The 21,471-nt window shown below is 36.7% G+C and overlaps 1 protein-coding gene across 5 annotated transcripts; it reads left to right on the forward strand.

The window, feature by feature from the left end:
• Positions 1-396: 396 nt before the first annotated feature.
• LOC149074982 (uncharacterized) lies at positions 397-19,025 on the forward strand. Of its 5 annotated transcripts, none has more exons than XM_089245950.1 (3): positions 397-798; positions 10,797-10,866; positions 17,386-19,025. In XM_089245950.1, the coding sequence occupies exon 3, from the start codon at positions 17,529-17,531 to the stop codon at positions 18,804-18,806; it is 1,278 nt and encodes a 425-aa protein (XP_089102076.1). In that variant the 5' UTR covers positions 397-798; positions 10,797-10,866; positions 17,386-17,528; the 3' UTR covers positions 18,807-19,025. The 5 variants fall into 5 exon arrangements, with proteins under 5 accessions (XP_089102076.1, XP_089102074.1, XP_089102077.1 ...); XM_089245951.1 differs by having other exon boundaries at positions 498-629; XM_089245949.1 differs by lacking the exon at positions 17,386-19,025 and adding an exon at positions 10,976-12,579 and having other exon boundaries at positions 669-798.
• The last annotated feature ends 2,446 nt before the right edge of the window (positions 19,026-21,471 follow it).

Below are 21,471 nucleotides of genomic sequence, written 5' to 3' on the forward strand. Positions count from 1 at the left end.
CATCGATGCTGAAATTATTTCTTTCATTTATTGTTTTAAATTCCTGTGGATGATATAAGAAAATAACGGGGGATTGTGTGTGTTTTCACCGAGTCACCTGATCTTCACCTGAAAGATGTTGGGGGGGGGGGGGACATCGGTCATCGCTTTGGCAAGACGGAAGCTGTATGGCTTTGACCTATCGAGCTCGATGTTTTGACCTATAGAATTGGGTGAAGAATGCTGTTTGGTTTTTTATGCCATCATTTCCTTGCTGCCATTAGGTCATTCCAACCATTCTTTCGATGGTTTGTATTAAAAAAATCAAGGCAACCTCTTTTTCCATTTCTGTCAATTTTTTTTTAATGATCAGGGGATGATAGTAGTAGCCAAAATGCCCTGTATAATTATTATTGTATTGTATTCTCTCTTGATACCAGAAGACCTGATCACAGAAGATATTCCACAATCGATTTCATTTTTTCCAATGACGTTTTTCTTGTCGATAGATGGCATCAAAGATCACAATGTGTTAAAAACGTTAATGTTCAAGAACTGAGCCGAAAGAAATTGGCCTGCAAGGCGGTTCCAGTTTCGTACTTCCGATTTTCGACCACAGGGAGCGGCACGTTTCCTATAGATTTTACGGAGTACGGTTTTTTTTTTTTCGTTTTCTCTTGCTGTAATCCAGTGAGTCCTCCATAAGCACTAAGCAGTTCAGCCCGTACATATGTCAGCTCGTTAAAGGTTGGGTCTCTCTTGGGATGGAGGACGCTGTCATTGTTAATGTGCATCAGGTTGTTTCTTTTTCATGAAAAGGTAGTAAATTGTTTTGAATTTATTGTTTTTTCCCTTTCATTATTTTAGCCTAGAGGCTCCCGTAGTTTTAGTTGATTTATAAATCGGTAAATTCAGATTTTGAAATTTGAGGATCCACCTTGATGGGTCTCAGCCATGTTTCATAACCAAATCATTTTGTGCAAGAATGGAAAAAGTAAAGAATGACAATTCATTTTCCCCCTTTATCACAAGCACTTGCAAGAAGTATTCTGTGTTAAATTATAACATATGCTTATTGCAGTCATAAACAAGCATGTGCTGCTCCCCCTCCATCCCATGATTAGGGCTGATACCCCCCCCCCCCCGCTTTTCCCAGGTGAACCGTTTTTTGTTAGTTCCCAATATACGGTATACGATTTGGTGACTTTTTTTTGTATGAATTGAATTGTTCGGTACAACACGCAATGAGTTCTTGATTATGTGTCCCAATCGTTCAATAGTGTTAGTATGACCATCAGTTTCTGTGTCTTTGAAGGTTAAGCTCTGATTTACAGTGGAATGAGATTTCCGACTTCCAGTAATCAGAGATTACTATTGTTCTCGGTAGTATATATTTTTTCAGCACGTTCAATAGTATATTTTTGTCATGGTTCAGCACCACTTCAACGAAACATTTGTTGTGCCTCCACAAAAACCAAATCGCCTTTCACTTCCTATCGCCAGCAATCCAAGCATTCTTTTTTTGCTTCACCTGCACATATATAATTTTTCAAAATGCTGGTAAGCATGAGCCAGCTTTCTTCAAACCATGTGCCTCCACAGATAGACCTTAACAGTGTACGAGAACCCGTAAGTTGATCCTGTCAACAGACATACTGATCCCATGAAGTCAATTGACGGGGACGGGGGGGCCACACACACAACAGAAAGCATCGCTTATGTCTTTGCTCGCCACCATCTTCATGGGTGAATGGAAGTTTGGGCATTCATAATTGTTGCTACTAAGCAAGGGCGTAGCGAGGGGGGGGGGACTTGGGGGTCTGCCCCCCCCCCCGAAATGTGAGAAAATGACCGAAAAAAGGGAAAAAGATGGCCAAATCCATTGTTCTGTCACTTTGGTTCCCCCCCCCCCCCCGAACGAAATTTCTGGTTACGCCCCTGCTACTAAGCCCATCCTTCATTCAGAAATCGTTAATGCTTCTTGGCACTTCGAGTTGTAGGCAGTGTAGAAACATTCAATTGGCATGATCTGTGGTGATGCAGGAAAAGAAACAGTAATCAGAGGAATCATAAGGAAAAAGCAGCAGAAGCACCAGAGTGTAAAAAAATGAGCACAGTGACACCATCTACGTTTCAGGACTTGGAAGGATTATGTTACATATCAATGCTTTGATCAACCAAAAATTCAGTGACAAAGAGGTATACAGTGTATTGGGAATTAACCAAAAAGTGGCGACATTGACAACACTTACTGAAAATGACCATCAAAGCGCCAAGATAATCAGTTTGCGACAAAAAAATGATCATATTTGGCTCAACCCTGCTTGTGGAATCGTAGCCAATCTTACAGAATGTTAGCGAAAAAAAAGTTGGGTACATTTTTTAAGTTGTGGCAACTTTGTTTTTTCACAGAGTTTTTGAAACCCTGACTGTTAAATCGGCGTTGCTACCTTTGGCTATCTTTAATCTTTTCTTATCGTCTTAATGCACCCCTTATCTCTATCACTCTTATCTGGGTCCTTTGCCCGTCGAAGTGCGGAAAGGGTAAGATGCTCGTCGATCACTGTGAAGGTTGCCATCATGTCCCAGGTTTGATTCTGGGGAGAAGAATATATATATAACGATATTTTCTTTAACAAGCTTCATTCGCTGATGTAACCTTTATTTCTAACGCAACTCGTTAACAGTAGTAAAGTGTGTATATCGATGTGACTGGGTTGGTGTGTGTGGTGAAGTTGTTGTCCCCTGTGCTCATCACCTTTATTATCGCTCGTCTCTTCGTCTCCTGTGATACATTCTGTTCTAGTTCATTTCTTGTAATTTTTTTTCCGTGAATGGCGATCTTGGAATCCGATGAAACTACATTAAAGTCTCTGTGTGATGTCTGTGCCATTCCTACCAAAAGTAGTATGTCATCGTGTCCTGTGTGTGTGAAAAACATGCTTATGGAAAATCAACTGCTTTTGGCTCTTTGAAAATTTTTGTATTGGGGAAAATAATGTTTTTCAAGTCAACGTACTGTCCATATCTGTATTATCACCATTATAATTCCTTATTGTCACCAGTTCTATTGTTATCATGAGGTCTCATTAGGTCTCATTATCGTGTTTGTCAATCAAAATTTAGTGAGCATAGGCTGAAGCTCTGTTCGTCATCATGTTTTTTTTTGCAGTTTTTCAACTTTTTCATGGATGAGCATTCTTCAGTTAGATGAGAAAACACTTCAGTTTTTGCAGAAGTTGACTTAATACCTGCCAAAGAAATTATAGTTTTTTGATTGAAATATGCTGCTAGCGTAATTCTGAACAGTGGCCGCACCAAGAAATTCAGTTGGCCCTGTGCGATTGCACAGGTTGCACCACCCTAAGACTGCCTCTGTGCACATGGGAGAAAATGGAAGACAATCTCTGGCTATTAAGGAAGTCACCAAAGAGAATAGGGATTATACATAGACCTACTATTGCTGTTCCGGAGAAACAATGCCCAAGCTCTCACTGTTATTGTTAAGCAACAAAATTTTGAAAAATTTGAATTGTAACATTCACTTTTATGTATTGCAAAATGATCAGTGCAGTATAAACCATAAATGACGTTTGAAGGGTACCTGTAGCACCATGAATGCTGGCACAAGATGCAGACAAAGAAATATCTTGCCAAGGGGTTGGTGCACTAATCTCTTAGCGCGGAGGGGGGGGGGGAGACTTCAGCACTAATGTGATCTGCATTGGTTGTTTCCACACATCTTTGTATCTATCGCAGGCATTTATCATGCTACAGGTACTGTTCAACACTATTTATGAGCTTTTTTACTCACTAATTACTTTGCAGTGCCAAAAGTGAGTGTTGTCAAATTTTTTGAAACTTAGTTGCTATGATTAAGGCCATAAGAGCTAGGGTTTTTTTTCTCTTCATTCTCGAGGGTATATTCTGAAACACCTATATCTCGTATTTCATTCACGTTAGTTGATTTTTGCAGGCTCTGAGGCTTAGGTCTTCAAATTTTTCTCACCTGCACATAGGCAGAGATAGACCTGGAAGTCTTGGGGGGGGGGCGGGAACACGATGATGCCAATTCATATATACATTAGATCAGTCAACTCCACCTTTGACGCTGGAGGGGCAATGCCCCCCCCCTACCCTGTATCTCCACCCATGCACCTGCAGCTCGCTTGCCCAATTCATAGTTCATCTGCAACTCCCCAGTAGTTTGGTAACTGGCTTATATCTCCTAACACAGGATCTCTCCAGATCCTGGGTCATGTCTGGTCTTAAAGTAGTATAGTTTAAATAGTTTAAATTTAGTATAGTTAAACCTTATAGTATAAAAACCCTCCCCCTGGTCTTAAAGTATAGTTTGATAGGCCTAGATATTTTCCCACATGAAAAAAAAAACCACTTTTAAGCATTAACAAGCACGCAAATCAATAGCTCCAGTTCATTGCGATGCTCACTTCGAGAAACCCTGCTGAAAGGGCTCATTTATCAGCATTGTTTAAAATCAAGAATTCAATATTTCAGTTTTGAATAGGCCTACTAATTAGTGATTACTTCAATTATTATTGTTATTACAGTATAACCTTAACTTAGAGCATGCAGATAACTCGACTGGCCTGGTCACTCGATATTTATTATTGTTATAGTTGGGCAAATACTAAATCTAATGGCGAGAAACCAAGAAATGGCTAAACCCTGCTTAAGTCAGCTACAATTTGTACTTTGTTATCACAACTAATTTTATAAATTTGCTCATGTGTTGGGCAGTTAATAAATTTTCACGACAATGTGTATTTTTCAAATTTTTTTTCGTTGTTTGAAGATTCTTAGGATAGGGTCTTTTCCCGTAAAACACAACCTGCAGACCAAAAAAAAAAAAAAAAAAAAGTCACCAATAGGTGTGAAAATGATCTCGGCAGTTTTCCAACGAGTGATTATTGAGTAAGTTGGATTGAAAGTTTTAACCTGTAGAATGTTTCTTTATTTTCTCCTCCTTTCACTGAAACACATTTTCCCCTTTCCCTTGCGAAAATGCACCAAAAGTCGAAGATTCGCCATCATATTGAGGAAAGAGAAAAAGAGATTATTTTAGTTGTGGATTTTTTTTTTTCAAATACATTCTTGGTTTCAGAACAGGTTTTCGAGGCGGTTTGCTAAGTGGAGATGGAGTTATATAGGCCTATGAGTGGATATTCGTCATTACAATAGATAACAGTTTTCAAAGTATTCAATGTTTCATTTGTTTCTCTTATTAAAATAAGACTCGTTTTTTAAAGGACACGTTTTAAAACTTCTTACATTAGGGACTGTTTATATAACTTCGTTGGCAAAACTTGCGTCAGAGCCATGGGTGAACAAGCATCGCCAGTATTTGTTTTGTCATGAATTTGAGCACACCAGAATTAATTCAAAAATCAGAATTCTTTTACATGAAGCTCAAGCCGAGCACCATAGATTTGATCTTTCCTGACTCTCTCCTGAATTTAGTCATCTCTTCTTCAACTGAGCGTTTAGATTCTAACATCATTCATGAATATATGATGTTGAACGAAACATATATCTAACAAAAAAATACTAAATGAGAAATTGATCCTCAAATGTATTCCTTTAGTCAAAAAAGAATTATTGTGGGTGTAATGTAGTAGACAGATAATTATATAATGCCAAATTATCATAGGCATAAACTTTAATCTGGTTTATGAACCCAAGAACATAATATTTGCCACCATCTCGATAAGACATAAAAGTATTAGATACGAGTCCCTCCCCCCCCCCCCATAATACTTTTGATGAATTCCCAATATTTTCAATAACTTCACGCAAGGGTGTAGCGAGGGGGGGGGGGACTTGGGGGTCTGCCCCCCCCCCCGAAATGTGAGAAAATGACCGAAAAAGGGGAAAAAGATGGCCAGATCCATTGTTCTGTCACTTTGGTTCCCCCCCCCCCCCCGAACGAAATTTCTGGCTACGCCCCTGACTTCACGCCTTCGCATAATGTGCTTGATATCATTTTGAGTCTGATAACGCACTAGTCCGTTTTAAATCCTCACTCTATCAAATTATTCTAATGTATGACCTCTCAAGCAGACACACAGGGAACAAAAAGGGGAAAAGAAGGTTTTGGGTGAAAACATGTTCGAGTGAGAAACACGTGAAAAATTCTCAAGGTTACATTCTTATCTCAAATCGGCGTAAATATAGGGTGCCCGAGAAAGACTTTTATTATTCTAAAAATTAATAAAAATATGAAAAGGTGAAATGAAATGCAGTTTGCGACAAAAGAATGAAGAAATCTAACTTTTTTTAGTATCAATCGCCTGAGGTAGATGGCGCTAGTTGCAGCTGTTATAAGAAACGAATATGATGACCACACACAGGAGAAAGCATGATGTATATGGAAACAAGATCACCAGAAACCGTGCAAAGAAAGTTTCGCCTGATGTGCCATAGAAATTCACCAAGTATGCCTTCAATTTATGCATGGATGCATAAGTTTAGAGACACAGGATATGTTGAACATGTGAATTTCTTGATTTCTTACCAAGTGTCAATTACAGCATCATGTAAAAGATCACACGAAACATTACATTTTGGGCTGTCTCGTTCATGTTCGACTGAAATGCTTCTCTGATTCGCTCGACACTTTTTTTTGTCGACGGTGGGCCGTAATTTGTCACACGCTCAACATTTCTGGTGTCTTTAAACGTCTTCATCTATACATAAGTTGAAAGCATACTTGGTGGGTTTTTATGGTCCATCAGACGAAACTTTCTGTGTCCGGTTTTCTGTGTTTTCGTTTCCACTGACCACAATACACACTGCGCGGCTGGCATTTTTGTTTCTTATTGCTGCTGCTGAGCAACTATTGCCATCTGCCTCAGTCTACTAAAAAAAATTGATACTAAGAAAACTGTTAGATTTCTTCATTCTTGTGCCGCAAACTGCATTTCATTTCACCTTTTTGTATTTTTGTTATTGAATAATAAAGATCTTTCTCTGACACCCTATACTTGTCAAGCTAAAGAATGGTGTTTGTATTTCTTCCGTAGAACTTCTGATGTAATATTACATCAGTAACACTGGACAGGTTAACTTAAAAAAAATGAAAGGTTTTCTTTATTTTTTCAACAACTGCAGAGTTGCCAACTCTGTTGTCTGTAGTTTCTATGGACAGCCACAATAAACTACGGAGCTACAGGAGACGCTCTCAATACTACGGAAATCTGTTTAAAAAAATCGGATCTTTGAATTTCTTGTGGTGTTTTACTTATTTTTTATTAGTATTTTTATAAATTTGCATTGATCTTTACGTAACGATGAATTTGTATATGCATGTAGGAGAGTTTGGGAGAAGACAAACTCGAAGCGATCTGTTTAGTCCGTGGGTGAAGGCAATCTGTAAATCCATTTCTAAACCCTGCTGCTCTACCAACACCTTCTATAGCTTCTGCGCGAATCTCATGACATCATTGAAGTTGGGCATTTCACCTGGATATACTACAATAAAAAGGTAAAGGCATCGACCTGTTATATCCAATTCCTACATGTGAAATAACTTCTTCAGTGACATCACAAGCTTCGCTGGAGGCCTACTTTAGAAGGTGTTGGCTCTACTCGATGCCCAAATGCAAAAAAACCTGTTTTCCGTCAAAACTGCTCCACGATGTGGGCTAAAAATGGAATGGTTCAGCTCGCAGTGTCCAGACTCTGCTTTATTTGCATAGTGCATGGTCAAGCTCAGGGAACTTGTCTGAATGTTTCATTTAGGTGCCATAGGAGCTTTGATATGAAGAAGATGGGGGTCTAGGGTTTGTAGACGTCCGTATGTATGGCTAAAGCCTCCTAGATACTACTTCTAGGAGGCTTTGATATGGCTCACGAGAGGGCATATGTGGATTGGGATTGCATTGAATATTCATGAATTATTAAGGGACTGCAACTTTGTGATGTTGGTTTGCGAGGTGGGAGGAGGACTCGTGACCTGAGCCCTATAGGTTGCGGTGCCACTGAGGTGCTGTATTTAATGAACTTTGAATTAAAATTAAAAAAATAAGTAAATTTTTGAGTGATTATTTTTATCGTATTACGATTATAATGTCCTAGGGAGAGTACCTCCCCATAGCAAAGCTAAACATTCATCACTACTGACGAGCTTTAAGCCAATGTTGGCATGTCTGCAATTGTTTTGCTCATTCTCGAATAACATATTTTGACAACTAAGTTTTTTTTAACCATAAAACATTTAAAGTATGCATGGGAAGGTTTCAGTGGGCAGCTGTGCACACCTGTACACCAACACTGTACCAAACTACATTTTGCTGTCCGCATGTTTAGATTTCAGCAAAGAAATAACGTTACTTCAAGTTTGTGCTCTGCCGTAGCAAGCAAAGCATGGGGTTGTGTTGTAAAAGCAACCCCAAAGTAAATACCTAATGAAATTTTCTGTTTACAGCGTGCTTCAGCTTCTGATCAATTTGACTTCGATTTAATGAATAAAATTGTTGGTTTATCCGATTTATTACAATGGAGTTTGACTGTATTTAACTTTTTTCTTTCCCAGCCAGACTTTTTTTTATTCTGTCAGTAAGGCATTCAATTGGGTCCAACATGACAAACTCTTGAGCCGTTTACACGAGATTGGAATAGGGGGCAACTTGCTGAATTGGATAGAATCGTGGTTAAGAGATAGGTCGCAACGAATTATGGTGAACGGGGAATTCTCTGGTTGGACAGACGTCACAAGTGGAGTTCCTCAGGGAAGTGTCCTTGGCCCCATACTTTTTTCACTTTTTATCGACAAACTCGATCAGGGTATCGATGGGATTACTAGCAAATTCGCAGATGATGTGAAGCTAATGGGGGTAATCGGGAATGAAAGCGATAGGGAGTTGCTCCAGACCAACTTAAACAGGATTGCAGCATGGGCAAATGAATGGAGCATGACGTTTAGCGTAGATAAGTGCATGGTCGCTCATTTTGGTTCGAACAACCCACGGTTCTCTTACGAGTTAAATGGTATCACTATCCCGGATGCAACTAGGGTCACCGATTTAGGAATTCTCATTGACGAACGACTTAGGTTTTCTGAACATTGTTCAGCGGTGGTAAAAAAAACGAATAGAATGCTTGGTCTCATTTTCAAAAAGGTCTCTTCGCGTTCTGCTAAAGTCATTCTTCCGCTTTTTCGAGGCTTAGTTTGTCCTGGACTGGAGTATGCTGTAAGGTTTTGGAGACCATACCTACAGAGGGACATAGACTTGGTTGAAGGGGTGCAGAGAAGAGCTACGCGTGTCCTTATTGGCACGCAGGGCTTGAGTTATGAAGAGAGACTTCATTTTTTGAATATGTTTACATTGGATGAACGCAGGTGTCGAGGAGATATGATCGAAGTGTTCAAAATTTTCAATGGGATGGACCATGAACTTTTAGTATACCGCCAATCGACTGCTTTTACAAGGGGACACCAGTATCGATTGGTGAGGGACAATTCAAGGTTATGGTGTCGCAGGGAATTTTTCTCTAATAGGGTTGTTAATAAATGGAATAGCTTACCCCCGGAGGTAGTAAATTGTAACACAATTGACACGTTTAAAAAGAAATACGATAAACATGTTGGGGTAAATCGAGAACCTATCCATTCTTAGAATAAGACAACCATAAGTATTCATTATAGGCATTTTATAATATTTTATCATAACATAACATAACATAATTTATTTGTCCCCAGTCAATTTCAATAATGCTATACAAATTAGAGTTTACAATTAAATTACATATTTACAATATTTGACAGAAAATGCAAAGAGAAAGAAAAAAATGTTTGAAAGGACACGGTAGAAAATAGTTAATTCATAATATGGTGAAGAAAGCTGGGACAGGGAAGAGAGCAATAGCTAAAAGCTAGTAAAATGCTCTCGACCCTATGACATCTTTGCTCTTGCGATACACGTAAATCTTCTTATTTCTTTTGACCTGAAAGAAAGATAAAAAGAACGAAGTATATCGGACAAATAGGTGCAAATATATTTATTTATTAAATAAAAAATGAATTATGGCAACCCAAAGCTAATATAAGAGAATTTCATTCTACGCGTTTTTTTTTTTTTCATGTTTATATATTGTTAATAATTTGTGTCAATTGCATTTTTAATTGGGTTGCTGTATTTTTTAAATATGACATCCATATTTTTATGGGCATCTTTTTATCAGCCACCTCGTTGGGCATTTTGTCTGTTGTGGTGTTGTATTTGTACATATGTGCCTATAATTTTCTGGGCAATCAATTTAAATTTTGATTTGTTTTCATAATTTTCAATATGATCTCCCAATATAACCTCCGTTTTCCATGAAAAAGGGGGTTATTATAATGAGCATTTATTGTATATTCTTTATAGTTCTATAAAAATCTCTAAGAATCCCCCCCCCCTTAAACTATACAATTGAATTGGTGAGTAGAACTACTACTAAGAGTCCAAAATTCTCGATTCAACATAATCAAGTTTTAAGTTTCGATATAAGTACTGTGTTTTTACTAATTCAAGTTTATGACATGCCTGGAACCAATGAAGAAAGGCTGGTATAGTATAGTACTGCTGTTACACTCAGTGTTTAGATCAACATTTATCAAACCGATTTATTAAAAAAAAATAGAGGCAGAATTTTCGGACTTGTACTGTTCTTCTCACCGATTCAATTAAATCAAGGAAATTATACCATGTTATCATTAGAGTACATCACCATGACTCTGTCTTTGATCAGTTTATATTTTTCTGCAAAAGTTACGGGTATTTCAAATTAGTTGAAGTTTTTTGTTTTCTTTTCAGCGTAGTCTTGGCAATAGTGAAGAAACTGAATTGAAATTTTTGATGACATATTACTCGAAAAAAGGTTGAGGTAAAGAACAGATATGACATATTATATGCATGGTATCCCTAAAATGATGCTGTCTTGATGTTTGTTGGAACATATGTTTAAGAAAGAAACTGATAAAATTTTGTTTCAGAAAATGGATAAAGGCAGAGATTTTATTAGTTATACAAGTCCTGTACCGCCATTGAAAGTTGCTGCGATGATCAAAATTGTCACTAAACTGTGGGAGCACCAGTGCTGTCTTGAAAGTACTGTTTTTTCTGATGTGGCTGACTATGATGCCAAGTACACATTTCGTTTTAGTGGTTCCTCTGTTATGGAAAAACATGTGGTAGATAAGTTGTCTATTTTGAGATTGCCAAAACTGTTAGAACAGGAAATTGTGCGATACGTAAGGCCTATCGGCATACACTTGTTGGGTTGGTTGGATCCAAAGAACTTTCATAGCCTGGGTTTACGTAAATTAGATCACATTTGTTGGACTAGTGAAGGAACGATCAATGTGTCAGAAATGATCAGATCTGTTTTTGATTGCCATAAGGGAGATCCAACTATGTTTATGGTGATTTCGAATGCGTGTTTGGAGGATCTTGTTATGGAAGCATGGAGTAGGATGCCAGAGTATGTGAAAGATATCAGAAGCATTCATAACAATGTGTTGTGCAGTAAATACAGGTACAAGTATCATCTGGTGATGTATTGGCTTTGCTTTTGTGCGGGTAAATTGTCTCAACTGATACAAATTATAAGAAATACTGATGCTGAAGATATATATCATCATGGCCAAAGCGTGTACAAGAACATGTTTGATTTGTCGATTCAGACGGGTAATGAGCTCGCAGCTAAATACTTCTGGCGAAAACTGACTGGAGAGGAAAAGAACATTAATATGATGGAATGGATTGATGATTTGTTCTTCCGTATGAAATCGTATCATGATATATTTGATAGAAGATATACTGGGCTTCCAGGTATATTGTTTTTTTTGCTGGGTCGGATGAATGACTGTGAACAACAGAAACAAGTGTTCCAAAAATACAACAATGAGGTCCTAGAATCGCTACTTTTTGATTGGCCATGGCAGAAGTACCTTCTACAAACAATTTCTGTGATGTTTCCATTCCTGGAAGAAAGCGTCTATGTACAATTTATGAGTATTCTTGCCTCAAATATTAAGCGAGGTCGAATGGAACAGGAATTGTTCAAAGAAGTGTGGTGCGCTAGTACCTCAAACATGAAAATATACTTTGTGGAAGACATTTTGACTGGTTTGTGGTTTACTGGGAGTGTTTTTAATAACTTAATTGAAAGTGGTGATTTTGATAACTTGAAGCTGATCATGAGTTGTGCGGCAGAGGAAGAGAAGAGAAACTTCTTTTTCGCTTGCGCTGAGAGCTACGTTTTTATTTCTTCCGTTATCGACAACTTGGATATCATTGACAGTTTTCTTAAAGACATGCTACTCTCAGAGAATGACATTGTTAAGTTTAAAGCTCTGATTATAAATTACCTTGAACATCCTCGTGCAAGATATTGGTTCCATGAACTTGATAGAAAAGCAACCGAAGATTTTCTTAAATGGTGTTCTAATTCTGAAGAAATTATTCGTTTGTCAAAGAATATATTGGATTAAAAAACCAATCGATAAAGAAACCTCTGAATATTATACATGATGGCTATAACATGTATATGATGGTTATTGACTTGATGAAATTAAGTGTACATGTCACTGGGAAGTGATTTGTGGGGAAAAAAAAGATGATTGAAGTTGTAACATATTTCTGCTCAGATACATACAGGGTGCATAGGTAACGGGACGTATGGTGTTTTTCTGGCAAACCGTTGATCCTAGAGGCAAACTTGTAATTAGAAAAAGTATCCAAATAATGTGTAGTACTCAGATATGGCATTCATGTTTCAGGGGGGTTGTAGTTATTAAAATAAAAACTTTTCATGTGGAGACATCATGTGCTCTAGAACCCAATTACAAAGTGTTGTCCTGTTTCTTCTGATGGCAAAAAAAAAAGCCAACATTTCTAAGTGTAAATTATAAATAAAAAAAAACTCTAAAAATGAAGGGAAGTTTGGAAAAACAGCTTTAAATATGGGAAAACTGTCTGACCTGCCTGCATTTAATGCTGTTTTCACCCAACTTTCCTCCATTTTGCAAATTCAAATATCGCTGCAAATGTTGCACTTAGAAATGTGGGAATTTTTTTTGTTGGCATCAAAAAAGTCAAGACAGCAACTTTGTAATTGGGTTCTGGAGCACAAAGTGTCTCCACATAAAAAGTTTTTTTAAAAACCGCGTAAAAAAACATTTTTATTTATTTTATTATTTATTCAATATTGTTTGGCTGAGGCCAAATTTTATTTTAACTGTGCAACCCCTTGAAACAGGAATGACATATCTGAGTACATGTTATTTGGATACTTTTCTAATTGGAAGTATGTCTCTAGGATCAACCGTTCGCCAGTAAAATATCATACGCCTGTTACTTATGCATCCTGTATATGTGTATATCAAATTTAAAATTTAGTACAGAAAATACACATAATTACATACCAATATTAATGTGAATGTAATGTCAGTTAAATGTGAATTTTCTTAAATTTAAAAAAAAAGGTCGTGATAAGTATTTTAGTGCAAAATCTCAACTTTTTATGTCAATGGGGTAGATTTGTTGATAATTTTCAAAATGTGTCTAGGACTTCTCATCTACCCTGTGTTATTGATAGAAGTTTTTCAAACTCTTTTGAAAAGTCAAAAAACCTGAGGAGGTTCTATCATTTTGATTCTATTACTCTGTACAGATTCTTGGTGCTTCCCTCTTCAGCCGGCCATATTAATAAAACTAGCCTTAAATACCAAATTCCCATGTGCTAATTTAACGTTGTAACTACTGTGTAGTGCATGACTCGACAAATATGAAATCACCGTGGTGACCTAAAACACCTAAAATTTCTTATGTGTGATTACCAAGCTGGAGTCTGAGGAATAACAGAGTCCCTAGGCAAATAACAGAACCAGGGTCTATCTGTTTAGTAATTGAGCAAAACAAAACCCCAAAAAAAAACTTATCTTTCATTTATGTAACAGTTTAACTTTAGAAAATAGACAAGCATGCTTAGATATGTACAATTGATTACTACTTAACTCTATGTGCACGTCTTAAACATTCCTCTAGGGCAGCGGTTCTTAACCGGTGCTCCGCGGAGCCCTTGGGGCTCGTTGTGTACTCTCCATTGGCTCTGCGGAAGCTCAAGGAAAATAAAAACAAGAAGTAAAATTAAAAAAAAAACAATTATAAATATTTTTAAATAGTAAAAATAAATCACTAACTTTGATTATATAACTATATTAAAAAATTGACCTACGGGGCTCTGTCATATACTTTTTTTTTACTTGTAAGGGCTTCGCTAGTCAAAAAAGGGTGAGAACCGCTGCTCTAGGGAATTCTAGGTAAATTGGTGCATGTAGAAACATGCTTTGTGTGTGTATATATGAGTGGCCATAATAGAGGTAGAGATGCGAGGTGAGAATATTTTTTCTCCTGGATGTAAAAATTTGAGTATAATCAAGAATATTCATTTTTTTTTTATTAAATAATGAAATTTTTTACTAATTTTGTTTATATTTATGAAATACAAATTGGTTTTCATTGCCTGAAATATTTAAAACAAAGCAATTTTTGGCATAATCACCCCCAATGACAACTTTTAATTTGAAAATATTCTCTTGTGTGGTCATGATAAAAGGTTCATAACCAAAAATTTGGATTTTAGAAACCTTGATCGAAACCTTAAAAAATTATTTATTTTAAAACTAGATAAATTTTTTAAGAAATAAGTTCAAAACACACACAAACCAAAGTTGATTGATAAAGGAGAAGTTATCCTTATGAGACTTTTGGATCACATGATATTTCCCTCTTTCTTGAGGCACATACAAGGTAACTAATATGGCGACTTCCTGTGCGACTCATGAAAGAAAGAAATCTAAATCAAAGAAACAGAAATGAATCGGTTTTTTTTAAATTTTTAATGGGAGCTAGGTTTTTTTTTTTTTTTTTTGCACTTCAAGTTATCGATCCTTCAAAAAATTTGGGTTTTGCTTCAAAAAATACTTGATTAAAGCTGTGGAATTCCTTCAATGTAATTAATATGGGCCCCACATAATTAATTTCAAAACATCCTAAACTACATGGATTGATGCAATTGGATAACATAAGGCAATACGGAGACATTAATTTTCATTTTCGTGCTTGAGAAGATATAAATAAAAAGCTGAAATTAATATTATTGCATGGATATCCACCTCAAAAGGGGGTCTGGCTCATTATTTTATATTTAATTTTCTAGGCTTCGTATCTCTAAGTGAACTCAATATTTTGAAAATCAAAAATTCAATTCAATTTTGAAAATTATTGATGTGGTGGAGGACCCCACTAAATTTTCGGTATTTCTACGTTAAAATCAGCAATTTTAACATTGATCTCTATGGGGATCATCTAGTGTGTGTCCCTCAGTGATGCTGATGATGACGTCTATTCGAAAAGTCTCATATGATCACCAACTTGCCATTACTTGATTTTTTTTTTTAATTGCGCAATAAAGTGAGGTGTGCTACACATGAAACAGTTTAAATTAACAGATTATAGTGGAACCTCCCATTTTGGACATCTCACCTTATCGGGCATGTTTAAAAAAAAATCAAGTTTCAGTATATTTTACCATTCATTGACAGCTAAAAAATTCCATTCCCAAGGGTGTCTGTTATTGTCTTGTCAAAGAAAAGATATATATATGTGATCAATCTATATATGTAAAATAACATGTCCTGTGACTGACTGATTCATCATCACCAAGCCAAAACTGCTGGAGCTATAAGTATCAAATTTGGTCAGTAGTTGTGTTTCATGACTTAAAGACCACGGCCATAGTGTGCCTTTTTGGGGCTCCCAGGGCAGACATTTTCCTTGGGGGCGCCTATTCAGCTCGGGCCTAGGGGCAGTGCCCGGTTGCCCCAGTAGTTATGGCCCTGGTAAAGACTCACTAAGGTTTTATTGAAATTCGACCCCTAAGAGGGTTCAAAGTAACTTAGAGATATTATGCTGAAGCTATAGTCATGAAATTTGGTCAGAAGTTTTGTTTCATGACAAAGAATAATTAAACGCTTTTTCGCAATTTGACCCCTCTAAAATACACATAAGGGGGGTTCAAATGATAGCATTCAGTAGTTTTATTTTATGACTTAAAGGTTTTTTTGAAATTCAACTCCTAAGGGGGTCATGGGGGGTAAAACAAAATTTCTTTGTCCTGTCTCTTCAATGTGTAAGATTCATCCAAGTGTTGTACAGCATCATTGATTTTATTATCACTTAAATGCTTCTAGAACGTTTTTATTGTAAAATGGTACAGTTCATTGAAACCTCTCGATAAGGGACCATGGAACCAAAAGTTTTGTCTGTTCACAGGGAGTGCTTGTTAATATACAAATACAAAGCCACACAACAGATCAAAATGCCCAGCGAGGTGGCGGAGAAAAAGATGCCCATAACAAATATGGATATCATACATTTCTAAAATACAGCAAACCCCCAATTAAAAATGCAATTACAGAAACTAAAAATAATATATACATACATGATAAAATATTATACAATGCCCATGAAATATATTTATGGTTGATGGTTGTCTTATTCTAACTATGGATAGCTTCTCGATTTCCAACATGTTTGTGTAAGGGTGTTTACCCCAACATGTTTACATAATATGTAGTATAATGGTGGATTCACATCTACAGACACTCACCATGTTGTGTCACGCACTGCAAACATGCTTTAACATAAAACCAATTAACGTATTCTTATCTATCACATCATGGCTATGCAGGTGCAGACACATTTTTATGTTAAAGAATATTTACTGCATCTTACACAACCCAGTGTGTGTCTGTAGGTGTGAATTCACTCAATGTATAAACATTGAGGCTGTGTTTCATAGGTTTTGAAAGTGCCCGTTAATGGGAGGTAGGCCTATCTGTTATGGAGGTTCTGAAACACAGTTTCAGAGCCACATTAGTTCCAAACACTGAAGTTCCACCCAGCTGAGTACAGTATGTCTACCAGCGTGAAATAGATCAAGTTCCAAAAAAATCTAAAACAGCATTATTTCGGATCCTTTGGTTTCTTCCAATAGTTTGAGTTGTATTGCCTATTCTCTCACTAAGATGGGTCCATGCTACTCATGATGGGATTGTTAAGTGATATATGCTGAGTTTGTGCATTATGTTAGACAGGGGCGATGTCATTAGGCAAGAAACTTGTGAGTATAACAGTTACATTGAGCAGTTTTTTTATTTCAATGTTTTTTAACTGTGATGTTATTTCAAGAAGTATGGCTAGTTACATTAAGAAAATATGCTTAATCGTGTCATTTTGTCTAGTCGTACGTGCACTCTTTCATTTCTGAATGTGGTTATCCATCTTTTTATGCAATATATTTCTATTTCAAGTTAATTCGGTTTTCTCCTCTTTTTAGCCAGGTCTTGCAAGGAACTGGAACAACATTTTCAATTGCCACCTTCACGTGTTGAGGTGGAAAAGTGACTACACATTTTCTGGATTCTCAATGTTTATCCATTATCTTTTGTGAAAAAAGAAAAACCCAACGGAATTTATAGAATGGATCAAAGTGAAGATTATATTAGTTATGTTTCTGTACCATCACTGCAATCTGCTGCAATGATGAAAATTGTCATCAAACTATGGGAGCTGGAGTGCTCTCAGGAAACCATAGATTTCACACTCATGGTCAGTGATTGTGATTCTTCTGACGAGTCAGAGTATCCTTCTGTTCATTCCGAGGGATATCGAGCTATGGAAAAAAAAGTGTTGGATAGGTTGTCTGGCTTACCACTGCCAAACCAGTTGAGGCAAGAAGCCATGCGATTTGTAATGCCTATCGGGCAACAATTGTTGGGTTGGTTGGATCCAAAGAACTTTAGCCCTGGTTTGCTTACATTAGATCGTGTTTGCTGGACCAATGAAGGTACGATAGATTCACCAGAAACGATCAGATTAAATTTTGACAGCCACAGGGAAAATAAGTCCATGTTCATAGCGGTTTCGCAAGCATGCCTAGAGGATCTTGTTGTAGATACATTTAGCAGGATGCCGGAATCCATGAAAGATGTTGACAGCGCTGAGAATGACCAAATGTGCTGGAACCACAGTTACGATTATCATCTCATAATATATTGGATTTGCTTCTGTAAAGACGAATTATCGAGATTCATGGAAATTATACGAAAGACAGACCCTTTGCATGTGTATAATCAAGATGAAAGTGTGAATATGAACATGTTTGAATTGGCAGAGTATACTGGCAATTGTCAAGCAGCAAAATACTTCTGGCATAAACTAACGAAAGAAGAGAAAAGCCTGGGTATGAGTTTGTGGATAGATGATTTGATAATAAACTCTGAATCACGTGAACATGCTTTTCATAGGAAAAATGAAGAGTATGCAGATCTGTTGTTCTATTTGCTGGGTCAGATGAATGTTTGTGAACAGAGAAAAGTATTCAAAACTTATGGTGTGAAGCTCCTAGAAACGCTTTTCTATAATTGGCCGTGGCAGAAATATCTCTTACAAACTATTTCTGCTATGTTTCCAGTCCTGGAAGAAATACAGTATGTTAATTTTATGAGCCAACTTGTCTTAAGAATCAAAAAAGATACAATGACTGAGAAGATATTCAGGGAAGTGTGGTTTGCTAGTCCTCAGAATTTTAGAATGTACTTCGTGGAAGACTTGGTGGAATTCGGAAAGGTTACGCTGAATGCCTTTGATAATTTATTTAACATTGGTGATTTTGATACCATAAAGCTAATCCTAAACTGTGCACCGAGAGAAAAGAGGAGAAAGTTCATTTTCTCATATGGACTGTTTAATATATGATTATTTATTACATGGATTATATGTTATTTATTTTCCTCAAAATTGTACATGTTCTGGCTGAACTCTACTTTGCGACCACTCTGCGAGTTGATCAAGAGTTTGCTAATCACTTTGTGAAGTGCCAAGACTTCAGGCATTGACTGTAATATAATCAACAAAAGTATACATTTCACAAAAAATTGAAATGGAATATTTCAGTAAAAGGATTGTTGAATATTATATTGTTGTTATTCTCATCCCCCCAACACCATCCCATGATGATGCATATTAAAATAACTATCTCTCAGGTTATCGCATCGAGCAGGTTATGATAATTTTGAGTGAAGGAAACGGAACAGACTTATGGGGGGCTTATCTTGTCCTTAATGTGTACGTATGGAAAGTTTTATGCATCAACGCCGATTTTTTTAGCCTGGGATTTATCAAGCCCTGATAGAGATGTGAGGTGAGAATATTCTCACGTAAAAGCGAAAACAAAAATTAAAGAATAATTGAGCATATTCATTTTTCTTTTAAATTTAATTTTTTTTACTAATTTTGTTTATATTTATGAAATACAAATTGGTTTTCATTGCCTGAAACATTTACAACAAAACAATTTTTGGCATAATCACTCCCCAAATACAACTTTTAGTTTGAGTATATTCTCAGAATATTCTCTTGGTCATGATGAGAGGTTTTAAAAGTGGTTATGAAGATTTTAGAAACCTTTAGATTAAAACCTTAAAAAGTTATTTAATAGATAAGTTTTCAGAAATTAGTTCAAAGCAAAGAGTAAAATTCAAAGTTGATTGACAAAGGAAGCTATTCTTTTACAATTACCTTCATTCTAAGAAGATACAGAATTGTTTTCTTCACTGTACGTGCACTTAAATTCTGTATCACTCGCATTTCTTTGCAAGTTGTGCGATTCAGCCATGCTGGTTTTATTTTCTTGCTTTTAAACTTTAATATTGTGGGCTAAAAACTTCAATATTCCCTGTCTTCTTGATGGGAGATGGGGGACAGAGAATATTCTCTCAAAGGACCACTATTATAAAAATTACCAGAGAATATTCTTATCGTAAAATTATAACAATTATTCTCAAATTATTTGTAGAGATTATTTATTATAATGCATGTTATTACAAATATTCTTGGGAATTCTCTCTGGAAGGACTTAAAAATATAACTTGATAATAATTCTTATTATTTTCGATAAGAATATTCCCCAGTAATTTGTAAAAGTAGTCCTTCCAGTGAATATTTTTGAGGATATGTATATTTATATTCTAAATAACAATAGGATATTCTCAAGTTATTTATAACAGTAGTCCTTCCAGAGAATATTCTCCTCGATGAGAGTATTCTCCTAAAGATTATGTGCAATTCTCAAGCTATACGTGTTCTCGAATTTTACATCTCTAAGCCCTGGTGTAGGTGCTCGTCCGAAGCGTAGATGGTGCTTGGCAGGGCCGTAACCTTGTCTGGGGCAAGCGCAGGGATGGGATTGTTGCGCCATTAGTAATTTCCTGCTACATACTGCGCCATAACGTTGATTTTCCGAGAAAATTTGGTGCTTCTGCGCCAATCGGGGTTCTCTGAAATTTCCCTCTAACTTTTGATGACGTCATTGAGTCATGCTGTAACTTAAGTTGTAGAAAACCTTTGTGTATGTTTCCGGTTTTTTTTTTTGTAGAATTCATCAAGATAACCGGTTCTGCCAAGGTTTCCTGCATTTGGGTGTCAACATAGTGCCAGTACCGTCTTAACGTTTGCGCCCACCCGGGCACCTCAAGAGAAGAGGGGCCTCAGAAAAAAGAGAAGTAATTGAATTTTTCGGGAATTTGTCTGGTAAGGCCTCAGAAAAATCACTTAGCCCGGGGGCCCACGATGCTCTTAAAAAGGCCCTGCATATAGCGCGTCCGTATTTCGGATTCCGAAAACCCACGTCGTCTCCGATTGATTAAAAAACCGAATTTCAAGCTAAAAAAAAGTTCGGATTTTAACCAATCGGAGACGACGCGGGTTTTCGGAATCTGAAACACGAACATACAAGATATTTGCACCAAAGCGGCTCAAGATTAATCTTTAAGATCTTTAATACAGCTTTGGTTTGCACCATCGAGTAGGAGGGAGTATGACGTCAGCGGTCTTCTCCTTGGCAGTGCTGAGAGAAAAAGTCAGTCTTGCCTCTGTTTTTTTTTTTATCTTCCGAAATGATGTCACACGTTGTAAATGGGGGGGGGGGAAATAATTGGAAATTCCTTTTTATAAGGAAGTTTTACAAACCCTCTGATGGTAACAAGAAAAGTTGTTTATCTTATCGTGCAGGGAAATAGCTTAGCAGCCAATACTCCTGGATAATAATTGAAGATTATAGTGACGCGCATGTGGTCAAAACTTCCTCTTTTGTTGAAGTTGCGTACGTGCGATAACAAAAAAATTCTGATAAGCAAAAAAAATATCTAAATTTTAAAGATACTTATTCCCCGATGAACTTCATCAAACGTTTCCAGAGAAGGGCCGACTTTTTTTTTGTACAAGTTGTATTCGTACATAAACATCGGTCATGGTGGAAAGACTGACATCATTACCCATGTGAAATCAAAAAAACATCAAGCAAATGTTACAAAAAGTCACGTGTTCTTCAAAAATTGACGCTTTTTTCTCCTTTCGATGATTT

Source organism: Pholcus phalangioides, unplaced genomic scaffold (assembly GCF_987345545.1).
Source record: "Pholcus phalangioides strain wild (caught in Gottingen) unplaced genomic scaffold, Ppha-v1.0 ptg000016l_1, whole genome shotgun sequence".
NCBI classification, from domain to species: domain Eukaryota; kingdom Metazoa; phylum Arthropoda; class Arachnida; order Araneae; family Pholcidae; genus Pholcus; species Pholcus phalangioides.

Bases quoted from the DNA above. Each gene is read 5' to 3' on its own strand.
- LOC149074982 (XM_089245948.1), top strand. From the start codon at position 10,940: ATGTTTAAGAAAGAAACTGATAAAATTTTGTTTCAGAAAATGGATAAA.